The sequence below is a fragment of the Lutjanus erythropterus genome, chromosome 6, assembly GCF_056507025.1.
Source record: "Lutjanus erythropterus isolate fLutEry1 chromosome 6, fLutEry1.hap2, whole genome shotgun sequence".
NCBI lineage: Eukaryota > Metazoa > Chordata > Actinopteri > Lutjaniformes > Lutjanidae > Lutjanus > Lutjanus erythropterus.
The window spans coordinates 2,234,533-2,251,723 of NC_139322.1; the positions used below are offsets into that span (position 1 = coordinate 2,234,533).

General features: G+C 40.4%; 1 protein-coding gene across 2 annotated transcripts in view; it reads left to right on the forward strand.

Annotated features, from left to right (window-relative positions):
* The window catches only part of dnmt3bb.1 (DNA (cytosine-5-)-methyltransferase 3 beta, duplicate b.1), a 52,574-nt gene that overhangs the window by 15,917 nt on the left and 19,466 nt on the right, over nucleotides 1-17,191 (forward strand). For both annotated transcript variants that reach the window (XM_084720185.1, XM_084720186.1), the window contains exons 3-6: nucleotides 10,920-11,070; nucleotides 11,418-11,503; nucleotides 12,728-12,865; nucleotides 14,658-14,804. In XM_084720185.1, coding sequence (XP_084576311.1) covers nucleotides 10,920-11,070; nucleotides 11,418-11,503; nucleotides 12,728-12,865; nucleotides 14,658-14,804 — 522 coding nt within the window. The remainder of the gene's footprint in view (nucleotides 1-10,919; nucleotides 11,071-11,417; nucleotides 11,504-12,727; nucleotides 12,866-14,657; nucleotides 14,805-17,191) is intronic.

Consider the following 17,191-nt stretch of genomic DNA (forward strand, 5'->3'; position numbering starts at 1 on the left):
AGTGTATGCTATATTTAGAATATTTTCATCACTTAATTTTGCCGACCGACAGACTTTTTTGACAGGAAACAACTGTAATAGAAGCCAGATTTCACTCTTGCCTCACCAACCAAACTTAATTGACAAAATCAATCATTTTACCTCGCAGAACACGTGAGTTGCTGGTCTACCACTGCCTCAAACTTCTACACAATTTAGTACCATATTGAGGCAGCAGTAGACCTACAACTCCAGTGTTCTGTGAGGTAAAATGACTGATTTCACCTATGGAGTTTGGTAGAGTATAATATTGTGGTTACGTAATGATAGATAAAGCTGCCTGAGGGAAAAGGAAAGTGGTGAAAATATTATGAATAGAGGGACTAGGGCTGGGATGATGCACACGATTTGATATTGTGATTAATTGAAATTTTTGTTTTCTTTTTTTTAACACTAGATCATGGGAAACAGTTGATTCATACACTTCTAGAGACTGTATATCATGATTCATATTTCTAAAGACATGCACATCACATATCAGTCTCTCTGAGTTTGATTTTAGCAGCATCATTGTAAGCAAAATGGATCTGCGATTGCCGTGCTAATTTCTGTTAGCACATCAATGAGAAATCCCATTATGTGTTAGCATCGAGCTAACAGACTTTTTGTTTACCACTGCCTGTAGATCAGTGAAATTGTGTGAAGCCTTTGGCAGGAATGTGTACTGCATCATGTGCATCCTTGCCTCGTAGCACTACTAGAGTCAAAGAGGAAATTGATAAGGAAACAAACTTGTTCACAACACCAGCATCAATGGGAGTCAGAAGATATTTCTTCTTTTCAAAGCAGACTAAAAACAAGTCTTTTTTTCACAGAAGTTTGTGTAGTCAAGAAACAATAATATTAACTTCCAAAGAGAATAACTTCTCAGCTTAAAAAAGACAAAACCTAACACTGTCATCTAAAAACACAACTACGAGACAGAACATAAGTTGATTTTGTGCATCTTTGAGTCATGTAACTGTAAAAAAAATGTTCCAAAGAGAACTGGGATTCTGGGTCAGACACTGAACATCATTTACAGTAGGTGTGTAATACTGGGCTTCGTTCCAACCTCTGAACTATGTGAGCTTGCATTTTTGTTGAGACTTGCAGCGTCATGGACAGAGGGACAGGAGCCACACATTTAAAACACATCACCATGCTTTTTATTGCACAGTTTTTTGTTAACAAAAGATAACACTCTCCGAGCCTTGAACCCCACCCCCAGGTGACGATTAACTGGCAGCGATTTGGAACAGTCCTGTTCAAATGTTCGCTATAGACCTGCGTTACTAATCATTTCGGCTTTGCTAAGATGTTTTGACAGCGCCGTCAGAGTGCCGCGGGCCAGACTGTTGCTCAGTGTGGAATGTGTGTGTGACGTAGGCTGGTGAAATCTGCACAGTGTGAGACTTTACACTGTTTTACCACACACACACACACACACACACACACACACACACACACACACACACACACACACACACACTGAGTCATATGGAGTGTGGGATGCATGATCTGGATAGACATGTGCTCCACAGTAGCAGTGTTAGCAGAAGTCGTAGTGGCAGTAGTTGCAGTATTCATGCAATAAAAGAGAGCAAAAAGGGGGAGGCAGAGGGGGAGAAGAGGATCATTTGTGCTACTTTAATGCTTCGTTGGGCTCGTCTGCCAGCAGGAGCAGGAGGAGGAGTGATGGATATCCAGGAAGGCAGGTTAATGGAGGGTAATGATGATGATAAAAGTCTACACAGCTACCTGGCTGACATCAAACCCTATTTTCCTTTCACGTCTGAAACTGGAAGAGTTAAAAGCAAATAAAACATTTCACACGACACTGTAGAAGAATTTAATCGAGGGGAAGGCGAAGTTGGAAATTTGGTCAAATGCTTCGTTCGTGACCGAAAGTGTTAAATGCAACAAACTTATTTTAGCAGTTTTCTGTTGCCTTTCTCAGCTTGTACTCCCCAAGAACGTGGAGCGACAAAGCCTGCGTCTCTGCTCCTTTTCTCCGCGTACTTACAGGAATTTTCTCTTCGTCCTTTACAAAAGACGACCCGGTCTGCTTTTGTCCGGACAGACGGAGAGGGGAGTAAAGATTTAAACAAAAAGGGTTGAAAAGAGAAAATAAAAGAGGAGGGGTCACAAGAGAGTCAGGTTGATGTAGAAACAAAGTTATAGTTTATTCAAATTAAACTAAAAACTAGAACGAGGTGTGAAAAAACATTTTAGTTATCTGAAATAAAAATAAAAATTAACTGAAAGATATTGTGTACTTATAAAACTAAAATAAAATAAAAATATTCAGCAAATGTCTTTAGTAACACTGTGAGCCTACACTCTCCGAAGTGTAGGGACTGATGTGTTGGTCAGGACACCTCTGCAGCACCACAATATTTCATTTAAAATGGTATTTTGACACTTTAACAAACATTGTTCTTCCTGTGTACCTGTCAGGATTTGAACGTGGGGCCTCCTGCACCCCTACAAAATTGTCACGATATCTATGTTGAGGTATTTGGTCAAAAATATTGTGATACTTGATTTTGTCTTTATCGCTCAGATCATCATATGTTTGCACTTTTTCAGAATTTATGTTATCTTAGAGACAATGTGTGTACATATATTGTATATCGCGGAATAGCTCCAAAATATGGAGATATTATTTAGCACTAATGTTGTAAAGGCTGCAGAAAGGAGGAGGGTAACACAAGACAGGTGAGGTGGAGGGGATTATGGGAGGTGGAGACAGATGGAAATGTCCTGAGGTGTTTGTCTTTTTGTCGGTTTGTTTATGCAGCTCAAAAGATGATGAGTTACATGTTGAGTAAAAACCTGAAGATGAAAATTAGGTCAGAAAGTCAGTGAACCGTGCAACACTTACATACATGCTTTAGCTGCTGACACACACACACAGCTGTGGTAATGATCGGCTCCCAGGTGTGAACGTGTGTGTGTGTGTGTGTGAGACCTCCCTCGTCTGTCACTGCTCCCCGCAGGCCGCTGCTGTAAATATAAAAGTGTTTCTTGTCTGCTTTAATAGAGGTTAAAAACAGATACTGCATTGACCAGGAGGTTTGAACGCAGCACAGCAGAAGACTGCATCTCCGTGTTCGTGCTGCTGCTGTCACAGAAGTCGCTTTTCTTGTTCTCACTTTAACCTCAGTGTTTTCACATGCAGCTGCTGGAGATGCTATCTGTCCCCCAACATCCGCCTTGCAAGTGGAAAAAGGGGTTTTTAGTTACGCTGCTCCTGAGGCTTGGAATGTGCTGCAGAATGATTTGGTTCTGGCGGAGCGGATTGCTTCAGCTTCAACAAAAATACACTGAAGGAGGTGGAGACACATCAGCATCATTTGACCCTGTGTGATCCAGGACACAATGACCTGAGGCCGTGTCATAGAAACTTTAAATATGAAGTCTTTTTTCCCAAATATCACTTAAAGGAGAAGTGTGTGATTTCCAGTGGCATCTAGCGTTCAAACCTTAGATTGCATCTAAGAGGATTTACCCCGACACCGCCCCTCTCTCACCAAGAGTACGGTGGCCGTCAGCGGACAAAATGGCAAGCGACACCACGGCGTCAGTGTGAAAACGTTTGTCCTCCATCAGTGATTTCCATCGTGTAAACGCTATGCTGATGTTGATTCGTGTTTTTGCCGTTTCCTGTCATGCTTGCGTTTACTTTCTTTGCGTCTCCGCTTCTTGGATGACGGGGATTCACTGTCCGCTGCTTTTTGTTCTGGTACAGTGTTTGTATGATCCTCCATTTGTCAAAACTGTGCCAGTCAAGGTTCACAACGCTAAATGGTCTGCCAGCGATCACCCGCGTCTATCCTCCCCGTCTACTTCCGTGTTTACGCTGCGGCGTCTACGTAAGGTCGCCATGGGCTTCCCAAGACTCACTGTTAGTGCAGTTTGTCCGCTCTGCGCTGCCGTAGACGGCGCAGGATGATGATCTCCGTAAGGCGACCCGATCATATGTAACTATAAATGGTTATTTCTAAAGTAACGGGAACATATAGATTATGAGTTTACGTTGATTGATAATAATAAATAACATACTTATACATAATATATCTCATTTATGTACATAAATTCCTGTAATTATTACACACTGGTCCTTTAAATATTGTGACATTATGTTTTGTGATACCGTATCAATGATCAAAACCAGTCTATTGTAGGGCTGCAACTGATGATTATTTTCATCATCAATTAATCTGCTGGTTATTTTTTTGATTGATTGATTGATTATTAATCCATCAGTGGTTTGGTCTGTAAAATGTCAAAAAATGGTGAAAAATGTCGATCACTGTTGTCCAAAGCCCGATGATAATCAAATATCTTGACAGAATTCTCTGATTCCAGCTGTGAATATTCTGTTTTTTTAAATAATAAAATAAATCAGTAAGTCTTATTACTTCACTCTTGTACCAAAATGAACTCCTCAGTTTTGTTAGCGTCTGATAGCGCCTTTAAATCTGACAAAGTTTGAACAAAGTTTGAGGTTTTTCTATAAGTAAGGGATAATATACAGCGAGCAGTGTCTGGATTTATTTCACAGTAGTGACCTGCTCACTGTACATTATCCTGTTTGTTACATGGTTATGTGCCAAAAATATCAATAATTTGACACAAACTATGAATTTTTAATTGATTTTAGTGGTTTAACAATGATTTTATTGTTCCCCCAGAGTTTATGATCAGAACTGTGTCCATAGCAACGGTCTGTTCTGCATAGCAACAGTCTGCTATAAAGAAATAACAGACTAACAGACAGAATGCTGCAGTTGACCAATCAGAATCAAGTATTCAACAAAGCCATGTAATAAAAAAGTTGAGCATGCTCTCAGTATTTAGAGGAAAAAAGCACTGGTTTAAAAATGTGCTCCGGCTTCTTTTACCGTCTAACTAGTTTTCAGGATATTAAATTTCCTGGAAGATACAGCTCTGTGTTACACAGCAGTTATTGGGTTTTACATTTTGTTGTCGAACAGTTTAATCACAAATAAATGCCAGTGAGTTGATGTTACTGTAGATAACTTGATGTGTGGCTTAGCTGTCATGTCTTTTCATCTGATTTGGTTATTGCAGTGGACTCATGTTTATATGGCACATTTTTTATGATAATTATCTTTTGAAAGGTAAAGTTTAATTGTTTTGTGTTTGTGGTCAGTTTGTAAGTCCGGTATTTCATCAGAACTGGTTCCAGCTGGTTCTACAAATTATGATTGGTGCCTCGGAGGCAGGAGAACACAGTGCTGTTTAAGGTCGTAAATCATATACTACGTCTGCTTCTGCGTCTCCCATGATGATTGTGAAAAACATTTGCAGGAAAGATTTCCTGTAACGGTCTTTCTGACAGTGAAGCTGAAGCAGTGTGTTGGAGAAGGAAGAGCTCTGCTGTCTGTCCAGGATGTGGAGGAGAGGGTGATCCATGATGGAGAACAGTCCTCTGCACCATAATTTCAAAGTTTGCAGCCAATTATGGAGGCAGCCTTCTTTATCCTGCAAAAGCACATTTTGTGTCTGACCTTTGGACTGTTTGCGTGTGGTCACTGTAGCAGGGAAACCCCCAGTGGAGTTAATATCAGACGTCTTTTGGTTTTACTGGGCAGCTGCCAGGTGTGAGAGTGTGTGTAACTGAATGAAGTAACCGAAATGAGCCTGAGGGTCAATTTGGCTGCTCTCATATCTCATATCTTCTGTTTTAGTGTGTTAGTTAGTGTTATAGGAGTGTGCTGTGGCAGCTGAGGCCAGCTGAGTACAGCTGTGCTGCAGGGGTTCAGATTTCCTCCAGCTGTGGTCCTTCATTCAGGACTATTAAGAATCAGAGAGGTCAACGAGGTCAAGGTCAACGAGGAAATGTACTTGTCAACTTTCATTTTTCACAATTAATATAAGAGAAGAAGCAGGGCTCCTTTATCAGGTCTATGAGTAGAAATACAGTATATCCAGTTTTTATACATCGAAAACCAACAGATTAAAGGGCTGCTTCGAATTATTTGAAGTGGTTTGTTTGAGGTACTTACTGATAGACAGTGTGTTAGCTATCCCAGTCAAGTATCAGCATAGAAGCATTTAGTTTCTGTGGACAGGTTCAGCAACAAAAGGTATTTTAGCCACCTAAAAATGGTCCACATAAAAAAATCATCATCAGTTTAAGTGTACAGGATATTTACAACATTTTCACCACTTTACTTTGTCATCAGACAGCCTTTTCTGATGGGAAGCCGATGTTGTACAAGCACAATATCACGTTCTCCAAACCAACCAAACTCCATAGACAAAATCAGTAATTTTACCTCACAGTACATGGGTGCTGCTGGTGTGCCACCACTTCAATTGGTTGATTTATTTGTATTATTGTTTGACTTCAGTGAATCTGAACTACCCTTGTTAAACACCGAAGTGGCACAATGACACAAACAAACAGATAGATCAAGTCAGCAGTAGACCATCAACACCTGTGTTCTGCAAGATAAAATGACTAATTTCGCCTATGAAGTTTGGTTGGATTGAATAGAGTGATGTTTGGCTTGTGTAACAGCAGTTTCCTGCTGGAAAAGGCTGTCTTAACCTTTTAACTCTTTTAGGTGAAACTTTTTTAAATGCTTAAAATATTTCTAGTTGCTGACTCTGTCCACAGCGGTTCATTGCATGCTGGTGCTCCTCTGTGCTTCTCCTAACTGGGGGCTTGTCGACTGGGATCTACTGAAGCTGACACACTCAATAAATACCTCATACAACCCTGCATCAAATAATCCAAACTTCCTTTACATGTGTAAGATTTCAAAGGCTGAATGAGTTAAACAATGAGATTGTCAGAATAATTTGATTCATGGCAAAAATCATCCTGTGCAGCTCCCACCTGTCTGCACAGATGGACAGATTCTTACTTTTCACAGTAGTTGTAATGCAGTAGAAACATCTGCAGGGTCTCTTACAACAGCTGTTCCTCTTTCGTCACTCTGTCCCGCTCACACTGTAGTCCATGCCGTTCGCCTCCAGCAGCCTCTCACTCAGAGCCTTTTCACACTAAATCTCTCTCCACCCTCTTCTGCTGTCTGTCGTCCTCTTGAAATATGACAAGAGGACACACTTTCACTCAGCGTTCAGGATTTATGCACGTGGATGAGGCTTTTTGTAGTTTCCAATTCAGGTCACACACAGCAGCTAACGTTAGTTTAATACTCAGCCAACTATTTTGGGAAGCGATTAACCGGTTTGAGGAATTATTCAAGAAAAAAGTCAAAAATGCTTTTTTTTTTGGTTTCTTTACTCCTCTGTGACTGTAAACTGGATATATTTTGGGTTGTGAGTAAAACAAGACATTTGAGGACGTCATCTTGGACCCTTTTCTGACATTTTAAAACAAATAACTATAATAATAGACTGATTAATCGACTATGTAGATAATTGTTAGCTGCAGTCCTTAACATAAGTATTCAATTCAACAACATTTTAATTGACACACACAGTGCAGAGCTCTAATGCACCCTAATGTTTCCAGTGACCCTGCTGACCTTTCTTCTCTCTATCTGAGCCTCTCTCCGTCTCCTCAGCCCTGTCGGCGGTTCTCACACTCAACCATCTTGAGCACACACTTTCAACATGCACAAGTTCACCGAGTTCATCTATTATGGAGGAAATTTGGCATCACAAAGACGCTTACACACCACACACATTCCCTGTTTTACGACGTTTAACAATCACAAACAGCCTCAGATATGCGTAGCCGTGATTTGCCTTAAAAGTCAGCACAATCTCACAATTTTACATCTGTTGCACAGCTGCTCCGTCTGTCTCCTCCACTCTTTACTTTGCTCCATCTTTTTTGCACAAAATCACAGTTAGACCCATCATGCATTTGACTAAAATCAAATTTTTTATCCCACACTTAAAGGTGAGCAACCACTTGACTTTGATTTAGTGTGTTATTTTTTTTTTGTTTTACAAAAAACTGCTGGTTAACATATTTTGAAAGAGGATTAGCCTAGCTTTTAATTACCCTAAATCTGTCTTATGCATGATTTATCTTATTTATTTAACTTGTCATTACAGATAAAGCAAAGCATTGTAGTTTTAGCAGCAGTTAAAGATAGGATCTATTTCTGGACCAACAAAGATCAAGAAAAATGTCTTGATAGCAACATTTCATCTTTGTAAAAAGTTTATTAGCTCAACACTTCATGTTGCTGCCTGATTTCACTTGTTAATAAACAGCTTCAGATTTTGTTCCTGTTGATCTGTTTGACTGCAGATTAGCTGCAGGGCATCTACATATATGAACGTAAAAAGATTTTTATATTCCTACCATTCAGTGGACTTTGAATGCAACATTAGGGAATACGAATCATGGACCGTTTCTTGAGGATACCGTACGTAGATGTCATATTTGTTGCTCACGGTAGCCATATGGATTAAAATTGTGGGGGAAACACATTTACTAATTAAAGGCATAGTTCAGCCAAAAATGAAAATTCAGTTGTTATCTACTTACCTTCATGTCAGTTGAAGGACAGGTTTAGTTTTTTAGTCCATGAAACTCTGCTGAAGTTTCACAGGAAAACAGTGTTGCAGAATCTCCCAAACAATGGAAGTGAATGGAGTGAGTGAAGTGAACAGTTAGCAGCACTGACGTCTTCTGTGGTCAGTTTTGCAACAGTCCTGCAGGCCTGCAGTCTGTGGTGTCTTTTTTATGTGTGACTAATGGCTAAATGGTCGACTATGACTCTTCTCATGGTTAGGGTTAGGGTTATGCCACAAGCACACACCCTTGTGCACATATTCAGAGGACACACACACATGTGAAAAAGTACATCAGTATCTGCACATCTTTTGTATTCGGTCGTCCTCTAATCTGAGCGGGCAGTGGTGGTGGATTAGGTGGAATCAGCATTTTAAGTGGTATGTCTAAAATTCAAGTCCGAACAGAGCCGAGCTGAGGCACGGTTGCTACAGAAACGCTCCCGGCAGGTTCACGTGGCGGCTCTCTTTTACCTGCATTGAGGTGAGATGTGAAGTGATGCAGGGAGAAACAATAATAAAAGCTTTCTCCTGCCCACATTCAGGCCCTGGTCTTTATCTCACTGATCCCTCAGGCTGCGCACTCCAAACAAATGAGTCAGCGCGACTGGTAGACTCACAGATTGATCATCTGTTTCATTTTTCTTGTGTTGTTTCTGTAGTGTTTGTGTTGAGTCAGGTTCTGTTGGACATGCCTGACGGTATCTGACATGTTTATATTAAAATATATTGCAGGGTTAACATTTAATTTTGTAATCTTTGCACCTTTTCTGCAACTAAAAGCAGGGCAAGAATTTGTTTCCTTAATGAGAGCAACACCCTGAGGGCAGGAAGAGTTTGGCCTCGTGCTGCAGAGGATATTCATGCCCTGGAGCTTTAGATTTAAAGTCATTTGTTTCCTTAGCAGTGGCTTTGATATTTTAGCGTTTGAGATGTTAGTCACACTTCCTTTAGATTTACAGTTGCTTGCAAGACATAGCTTGAATAAAATGCTTTGTGTCAGGTCATTTCATGGGCAGAATGTCTTAAAATATCAGCGATCTAGTGGTGAATACTGCTGGCTTCTAATATCAGTGGTGCATAAAGAGTGTAAAGTGTAATATATGTGCGTGCTAACTGGCACAATAAGCCAACATGTGGATATCCAAGAGGTTTCTGGAAGCACGCGACCCAGTTGGAAAGTCATGTATTGCAAATTGAGGATTAGAAGATTTGGTATGTTCATCATTCTGAGCCATGATCCAGCAGGCTCCACCCTCCCGGATCAGAGGCAGCGGCGTTCTCTGCTCTTGGATGTAGCTGATGTCATGCTTTAATGGACACATTGACAGCCTTTATCTGAGGCTTTGGGGAAGGTTGAGTGTTGACATCATCTCTCTGTCAGGTACTGACAGAGCACATCAAACACATCGTCATCATCCTCAGCTGTGGGTGGTCTGTCAGGTGAAAGCTGCATGTGGAGGCGTGTTGTCACTGGCAACACTTCCTGTTTGGCTGTTGAGACATGACAAATCCCCAAAAGTGAAGGAAAACATTTCATTTTATTTGATTTTTATGTTTATTTAAGCCGGCACATCTCAATCGCCCCCTGGTGGCTGGTTGCAGTACAGGTCATAAACCCCTTCATGTTACCAGTTGGGACATGGGCCAAGCTTAACTTTCTGTCATTTTACGTTGATCTTATTACACTAATTATTAATTTAATAGTTCATTAACAATCGATTAATCGTTGCAGCTCTATTAAAGTGTTCATTTTTCTCCAGAACTTCTCTGGGAATTATCTACTTGCCTGCAATGGGAACCTTTAAATTCTGAGTACCCCAAAGTTTTATGTCTGAAATGAAAAGTATGGGTCCCCAGCCAATTTTGCATAATTAGCATAATAAGTGATCATTAGCATAATCACCAATATAGACAATATTTCAGCTTGGCTGATTTGGACACTATTGCTATAGTTTTGAGGGTTGTTGATGATGCTGAATTAATTTCCGACATTTTCAGAATTAAATAATTGCCATTTTAACCAAAAGTAAACATATTCTGCCTCTTGGTGGGCTGATTTTAATTAATCAGATCTCTTCTGGCTGCCAGATTGATCAAAAGGTGGCCTTGTGGGTAAATAAACTAACCAAGACAGTTTTGATGAGTTTTATTTTGTTTGTTTGTGTGACATGTAGTGGCAGCGAGTGTCGTCTGTAGAACCTTTAACTTTGTGCTCTTTCTTCATTCTTCAGCAGCTTCTATAAAGTAGATGCTGGACTTCTGGGCTCCATATAAAATAATTATTTTAAAAAGAAAGAAAAGTTGTAAAGATGTGAGGAGGAGATTTCCACAAAGTAAAATCCCACATCACCTCCTGTCCTCAGGCACCAGTGAACGGAGACACGCCTCCAGCTGAGGGCCTGTCAGAGAACGACAGCGGCGTGGAGCTGACCAATGAGAACAGCCCTCTGACCGCGGCTGAACCGCCCTCCCCCTTCAGCCCCAAACAGAACGGAGATGCTGCCTCACCTCAAGGTAACACAACAAGTGTGCAGTGGTCAGGTATTCGGACAGTGGCACATTATAGATGTTTTCTCTGTACTGCAGTACCTAAAAAAGAATTTAAAAATATCTTTTACTTTTAGTTTCCAATTAAAACAAAAATATTAACTTGGGTTTAAGTGGAACTGTTCTTTCAGGGGAATTACTCTGGAACAACAAAACTGACCAACAATACACAAAAAAGTACCTGGTCGCCATGCCTATCAAAGGCAAACAACAGAGAAGAAGTGACCGCCTGCACTTTATCTTTTGAAAATATTGAGTTTCTTTTCTGCCATCTGTCTAACCATCTGTTGCTCTCTCTGTCTGTCTCTTCACAGAGGATAACCAGTGCTCGAGGGGAAGCAGGAAGAGAAGAAGGAAGAAGTCAGAAGAGGAAGAAAGGACCTGGGACTCCTACAGCGAGGTACAACCACAGCAGACACACACCTACTTTAATGGAAGCACCTGTATAAAACCTCTTTTACACCGCAAAAAACCTGCTAACACCCACTAATCATCTTGCTTCAGTCCCGGGTCACATGACTCTGCAGTTTGAAAGGTTTTTTTATTAGTTGCAGCTCTGATCAGCAGTGATGTCAACATGACACCTAATGGACACCCTAATTTTTGGCGGCATGGGTAATTTCTGCAACTTTTTTGCTCCTTTGCTCCTTTTTCATGCATGTGCACAAGGAATTTGCACCTGCTTGCAGTTGTGTCTTTAACCAATGCCTTGAGTCTGTAACAGTGGATAAACACAATCATTTCCTATAGATTCTTAACAATAAAAGTCTTATATTTTGAATAAAGCGGAACAGAATAGAAAAATACTTCATTGTCAACTATTTGCATGCAAATGGCAGAAATGTGTCTTTGCTTACATGCGCAGAAAAAAAACAGGTACATTGAAAACACAACATATCATATCGAAACAAAACACATTAAAATACTTTTATATATAGACACAATAGAAGCTGCATTAAAAAGAGCACCAGGTGTTTGCACATACATCAGGTTGCTCTGTGTGCTCTGGCTGCCCTTGCTGTCGTGGCTCAGTGTTACTGCCAGAGCCAAACGACCCAGAGGAGAATGAATGACATTATTGTCACGTTGCTAAGCTTTTGTGAGCATTGAAACACGCCTAACACACTAGGACGTTAAAAGAAATACAAAAAAGCACCGTCTCCACACTGTTGCAAGCTGATAGTGTCATGCCTCAGAACTGTAACCCTAAAAGTTTTTATTGTGATGCAGAAAAATCAGAAAATGTTGTGTTTTCATCAGCAGGAACTTAACACAGTTCCTATCCATCTGACAGTGAATGTGGAACAGTAAAATAAAGCAGATATCTGAAAGTACAAACAGCAATGCAGGAGAGAAACTTAACTTCAAACCACAGAGGTTCATTTAGATTCTACAAAAGTACTGAGATCTGAACACTTTTAAGGGCAACTCGTCTGCTGGCAATTGGAAAGGAGTCAGTTGCCTATTTATAGTGGATTTACTTGCATTTATCCTGCATATACGTGCTAATTTTGCTGCTAAAATGTGTAAATCTTCTTTGGGGAAGTATAAACTGTGTGTGTGTGTGTGTGTGTGTGTGTGTGTGTGTGTGTGTGTGTGTGTGTGTGTGTGTGTGTGTTTCCAGGAGAAATCTTCAGGAGCATCTCAGTTGGGTTTGAGACAGACGCCTCGACCCAGAACCATCTTCCAGGCTGGTCTGACGCCACACACAAACACCAAACCTCGCAGACAGAACCGCAAACAGGAGCACAGCATGCTACTGGTAAACCAAAAACTAGATTAACATCTCTGCATGGGCTAAAAAATGATGACTTGTGCATCTTTTTTTTTAAAGATCTAAAGTCCTTAGAAATGTGTAATGATTAAAAACCACAAACCAGGTGATGTTTTCCATTTGACTGCTCAAACTCCTAAACACAAACTGATGAAAAACTAGATTTCTTCCTTGTTCGTGCTTCTGTATTTGAATCTCGGTCCTCAGGGCCTAATTCTGAGTTTACCAAACATCAGACTAATATAAATCTTAAAGTGCTCTACCTCCTACTTGTCAGCACACGCCAGGATAGACACGAGCACAGCTACATGTTCTTTTGACCGAGTGCAGTGGAAAATTATAACAGACAGTTCAGTTAGTTCAACTTTGTTTTTACTTCACCAGATCCACATCCTCTTACTCAACTCAACCACATGTGAGGTCACTAAGAGGTGTGATGTCCAACACATGAAAATGTCGTTGTCCCCAGGCTGTAAAAAGTATAACTTGTCCCTTAAACTCTTGCAGATTTAACTTGATGAATACATCAGAGAAAAAGACAGATTCATCTGATATCTTTTCATCTGTTACTTTTACTTCCCCTGATCCACACCCTCTTACTCACCTCACCACATGTGAGATGAGTAAGATGAATGGTGTCCAACATATTAAAATGTGGTTGTATCCCAGCTGTGAAAACATATGACTTGTGCCTCAGAATCTTTCAGTTTTAACTTGTTGAATACATCAGAGAATAAGAATAATTCATCTGTTATTTTAGTGGGTTTTTGTTTAATCCTCCTCTGTTGTGTTTCTGTTAATCTTATTTCTGTGGTGTTCTTTCTGGTTGAATTTTCATCCAAATGTTGTGCAAATCATAAGCAATTTTCCAAAAAGTCTGAAAGAGATAATGCAGCAAAAGAAAGTGGTTTTCTATCTACTGTTAAGCAAATATTCTGAAGAGGACACGACAACACATAAAGCGCCAGTTTACACCTGGCGTTAAAAGACGCCTCGAGTGACCAGGTGTGTTCGAGTCTCACTTCCCTGCTATATATGCAAATAAATGTGTATATCATTTCCGTTTGCAAAGACATTAAAACAGTTAATTCATCAAATTCAGGTTAGAACTCAGGTTAAAAACAACACATTTGTGTCTGGGAGCTGGGCCTCACTGATTACTCAACAGAAATGCATTATAACTTGTATCAAGGCAGTGGTAGACCGGCAGCTCCCGTATTCTGCGTTTTAAAATGACTGTTTTTGTCAGTGGAGTTTGGTAGCGTTGAGGAGACCAACAGACCCTCTACTCAAGGCTTACGTTGCAGCCATTGCAGCTCGTTTTGTGGCTGCTGTTGGAGGCAGTCTACTTTTTTATTCGTCATGTAGACCCCAAAATGTGTAAAAACAGGGCTCAGGTTTTAAAAGATTGCACTTGCCCTTTAGAAGCAAGGGCCAAATTCCTATGAACTGTCTCTGAGGAAGCTACAGTGATTTATAGCGGAGGTGACTTTGGCTGTGTGTGTTTTGAAAAAAGCCTGTCCTCAGGTGAAGAGGGCATCTGAAAACACACTTAACTCTGGTATGTGGAAGGATAATGACAGCTGAGTGAGTGAAAATACAACATAATTATCGGTGTTCTGTCCTTTTACATAAGCACAAAAGCTATCATGCCATTTCCTCTGACCTCTGTTCATTTATGAATAGCTTCTGAAGTCTACACATCTTTTTCCTCTCCCGTTTTCTCTCACGTAACATCTTAAGTTTAATAAACGTCCCTCTGTCTCTGTGTCTCTGTCAGTGTGGCGGCGGCGGTCCTCGGATGGCTGTGGTCGGGTCTGGCGGCGTCCCTGAGGCCCCACGCCTGGAGCTGATGGAACAAGACTCCAAGGACTCGGCTCAGAGCAGCACCACCTCATCCAGCTCTGAAATCCAGCCAGAGTACAATGTAAGATGTGTGAGAAAGTGTGTGTATGATGGAGACATTGACAAATGAGTGTTTATATACTGTATACGGAGGAGGAAGGAAAAAGGAGAGAAGAAGAGATAAGAGGACTAGAAACAACCACTCAGACGGCCAGATAGGTCACTTGGAAGCACTTCAGACAAACAAAAATGTCTGCAGGTGCTGAGCATGACTTAAAACATATTTTTGCATCATCTTTGCTCTCATTTTAAATTTTACACAGTTCATCCCTGTGTCCTTGGAGGTTATGAGGTCTGAGTGCTTCCTCCTTTAAGCTGCAGTGTTGTTCAGAAATACCATAAAAGTTAGTGAAAAAATACCTTGAAAGCATCCGAGTCATAATGAGATAAGCAGAAGAAGAGGAAGAAGAAGACAGGAGTGAGAGAATATCTGAAATAAAGGAAGTGAAGGTTTGGCACTGATAGAAAGAGGAGATGGGTAACTCCCTACACACACCACAGAACCTCCTCCACCTGGCCTTGTGTTAGTGCAGGTGGCCACACATGCACACACACATGCACACACACAGAGTGTAGCTGTGTTTGCTCTGTATCAATAGTTTCATTCAGGTCAGGACGACCACCAGTCTGCACAGCGGGGCCTGTGTGTGTGTGTGTGTGTGTGTGTGTGTGTGTGTCTGTGTTTACCTCTGCGTGCACGCCATCTCACAGCACACGTGTTCGTGTGTATGTTGATGCATCTCGGTGTGTTTTTGCTGAACTCAGCGGAGCGTAGCATCCTCTAATGGAGTCGGACTCCATCACAAAGACTAATGGGTTTTTGTCTCTTCAGGAGGACTGAAGGATCACGTAGTCTTGGCTCAACTGGGATTTGTCTGCAAGCATAGAAATCCCATCTGCTCATAAACCAGCGTGCATTAGTTTTCAAAAGAAACAGGGACAGAAAGAAAAATGGGTCAATTATGGTATTATCAGACATGTTTGGATGTTTTCTTTAAAGGTTCTGCCCACAAAGAGACTCAAGTGCAGAGCTAACAGCAGCACTGAAACAAACAGCTGAGCAAACAGGGATTCACAGTATTTTCAGCCACTCTTCAGTTTATGTTTGTGATGCTTTAACCTTTTCCAATCCACCATAGAGCCATTTTTAGCAGGGGACAGAGGATCTTAAAGGGACACTTCACCCCAGAATCAAAAATACGTATTCATCATCTAGATTTTTTTGGTGTGAGCTGCAGAGTTTTGGAGATATGAGAGATGTCTGCCTTCTCTCCAGTATCATGGGACTAAATGGCACTCAGCTTGTGGTGCACAAAGCACAAAAAAAATATACAAGTGAAAAATTCAAAACTATTTTTTCTTTCCAAAAATCATGAGCCAGATACTCAAGATAATCCACAGACCTTGTTGTGAGCAGTTTCATGTAGGAACTACTTCCTTTCTGCTAGAAAAATTACATTTAAGATTTTTTTTTTTCGTTTCACAGCACAGTTGTAGTGAACAGCCATTTTATTTTAGTGTCTCAGAGTTCTCTTAATGTTAATCAAAATACACATTTTTAAACCATAATTCTTATTTAGCTCTGATGTAGGAAGGCAACAGAGTCGACATGTTATGGTTGAGATGAATATTATTTCATGAAATTGTCCAAAAATAGAAAGTTGACCAGGGTTTGAACAGTATTCCTGCCTTTTTTTAAAACCAGGAAGTGAGACAGGGGTCCTTAGGGTATAGCTGACCCTTTGTATGCCTGATTAAATCATGTTTTTTGAAAATCCGATTGAGCTGACAGAAATCTGGGCCAATATTTTCATTAAAAAATCTATTTTAAAACAAAGATGATTATAATTACTCCTTTGTTATCAGTAGTTATTGTTATTATTTTTAAATTGTTTGTGAATTCCTGTCTGGGACAAGGGGCTGTTTTCACCCAATTCTCAAGAATGAATGAAATGTTTTGTTTTCTTTAGATGCCATTTCACATTTTTGTAGTATTAAATAATCGCAGGAATTACGTGGTTGATCCCTCAAAAAAAAAAAAAAAAAACCCCACACACATTAAGACACAAAGACAGCACCATAGAAAAATTCATTCTGTGATTTGGTATCACAAACTGACACGGACGTGTGGAGATTTCTGTAACGTTTGCATTTGTCCCTTTTAAAACCATCATTATTTATACAATTGAAGACATTAGCAAAACCCTCTCCTCTACACTTACCTCACTCATCCTCTTCCTCTTCCTTTTCCCATTAACACTTTTGGTTTGGTAATATGGACCAGAGACGGAGATTCCTGAAATATTTCATTATGATACTGACATCCATTATCTGAGTCTTTCTCTCAGAAAACCAAACTTTTGCATAAACTGTGTCTCTTTCTTTCACCGCTTATCATCATTTCTCATC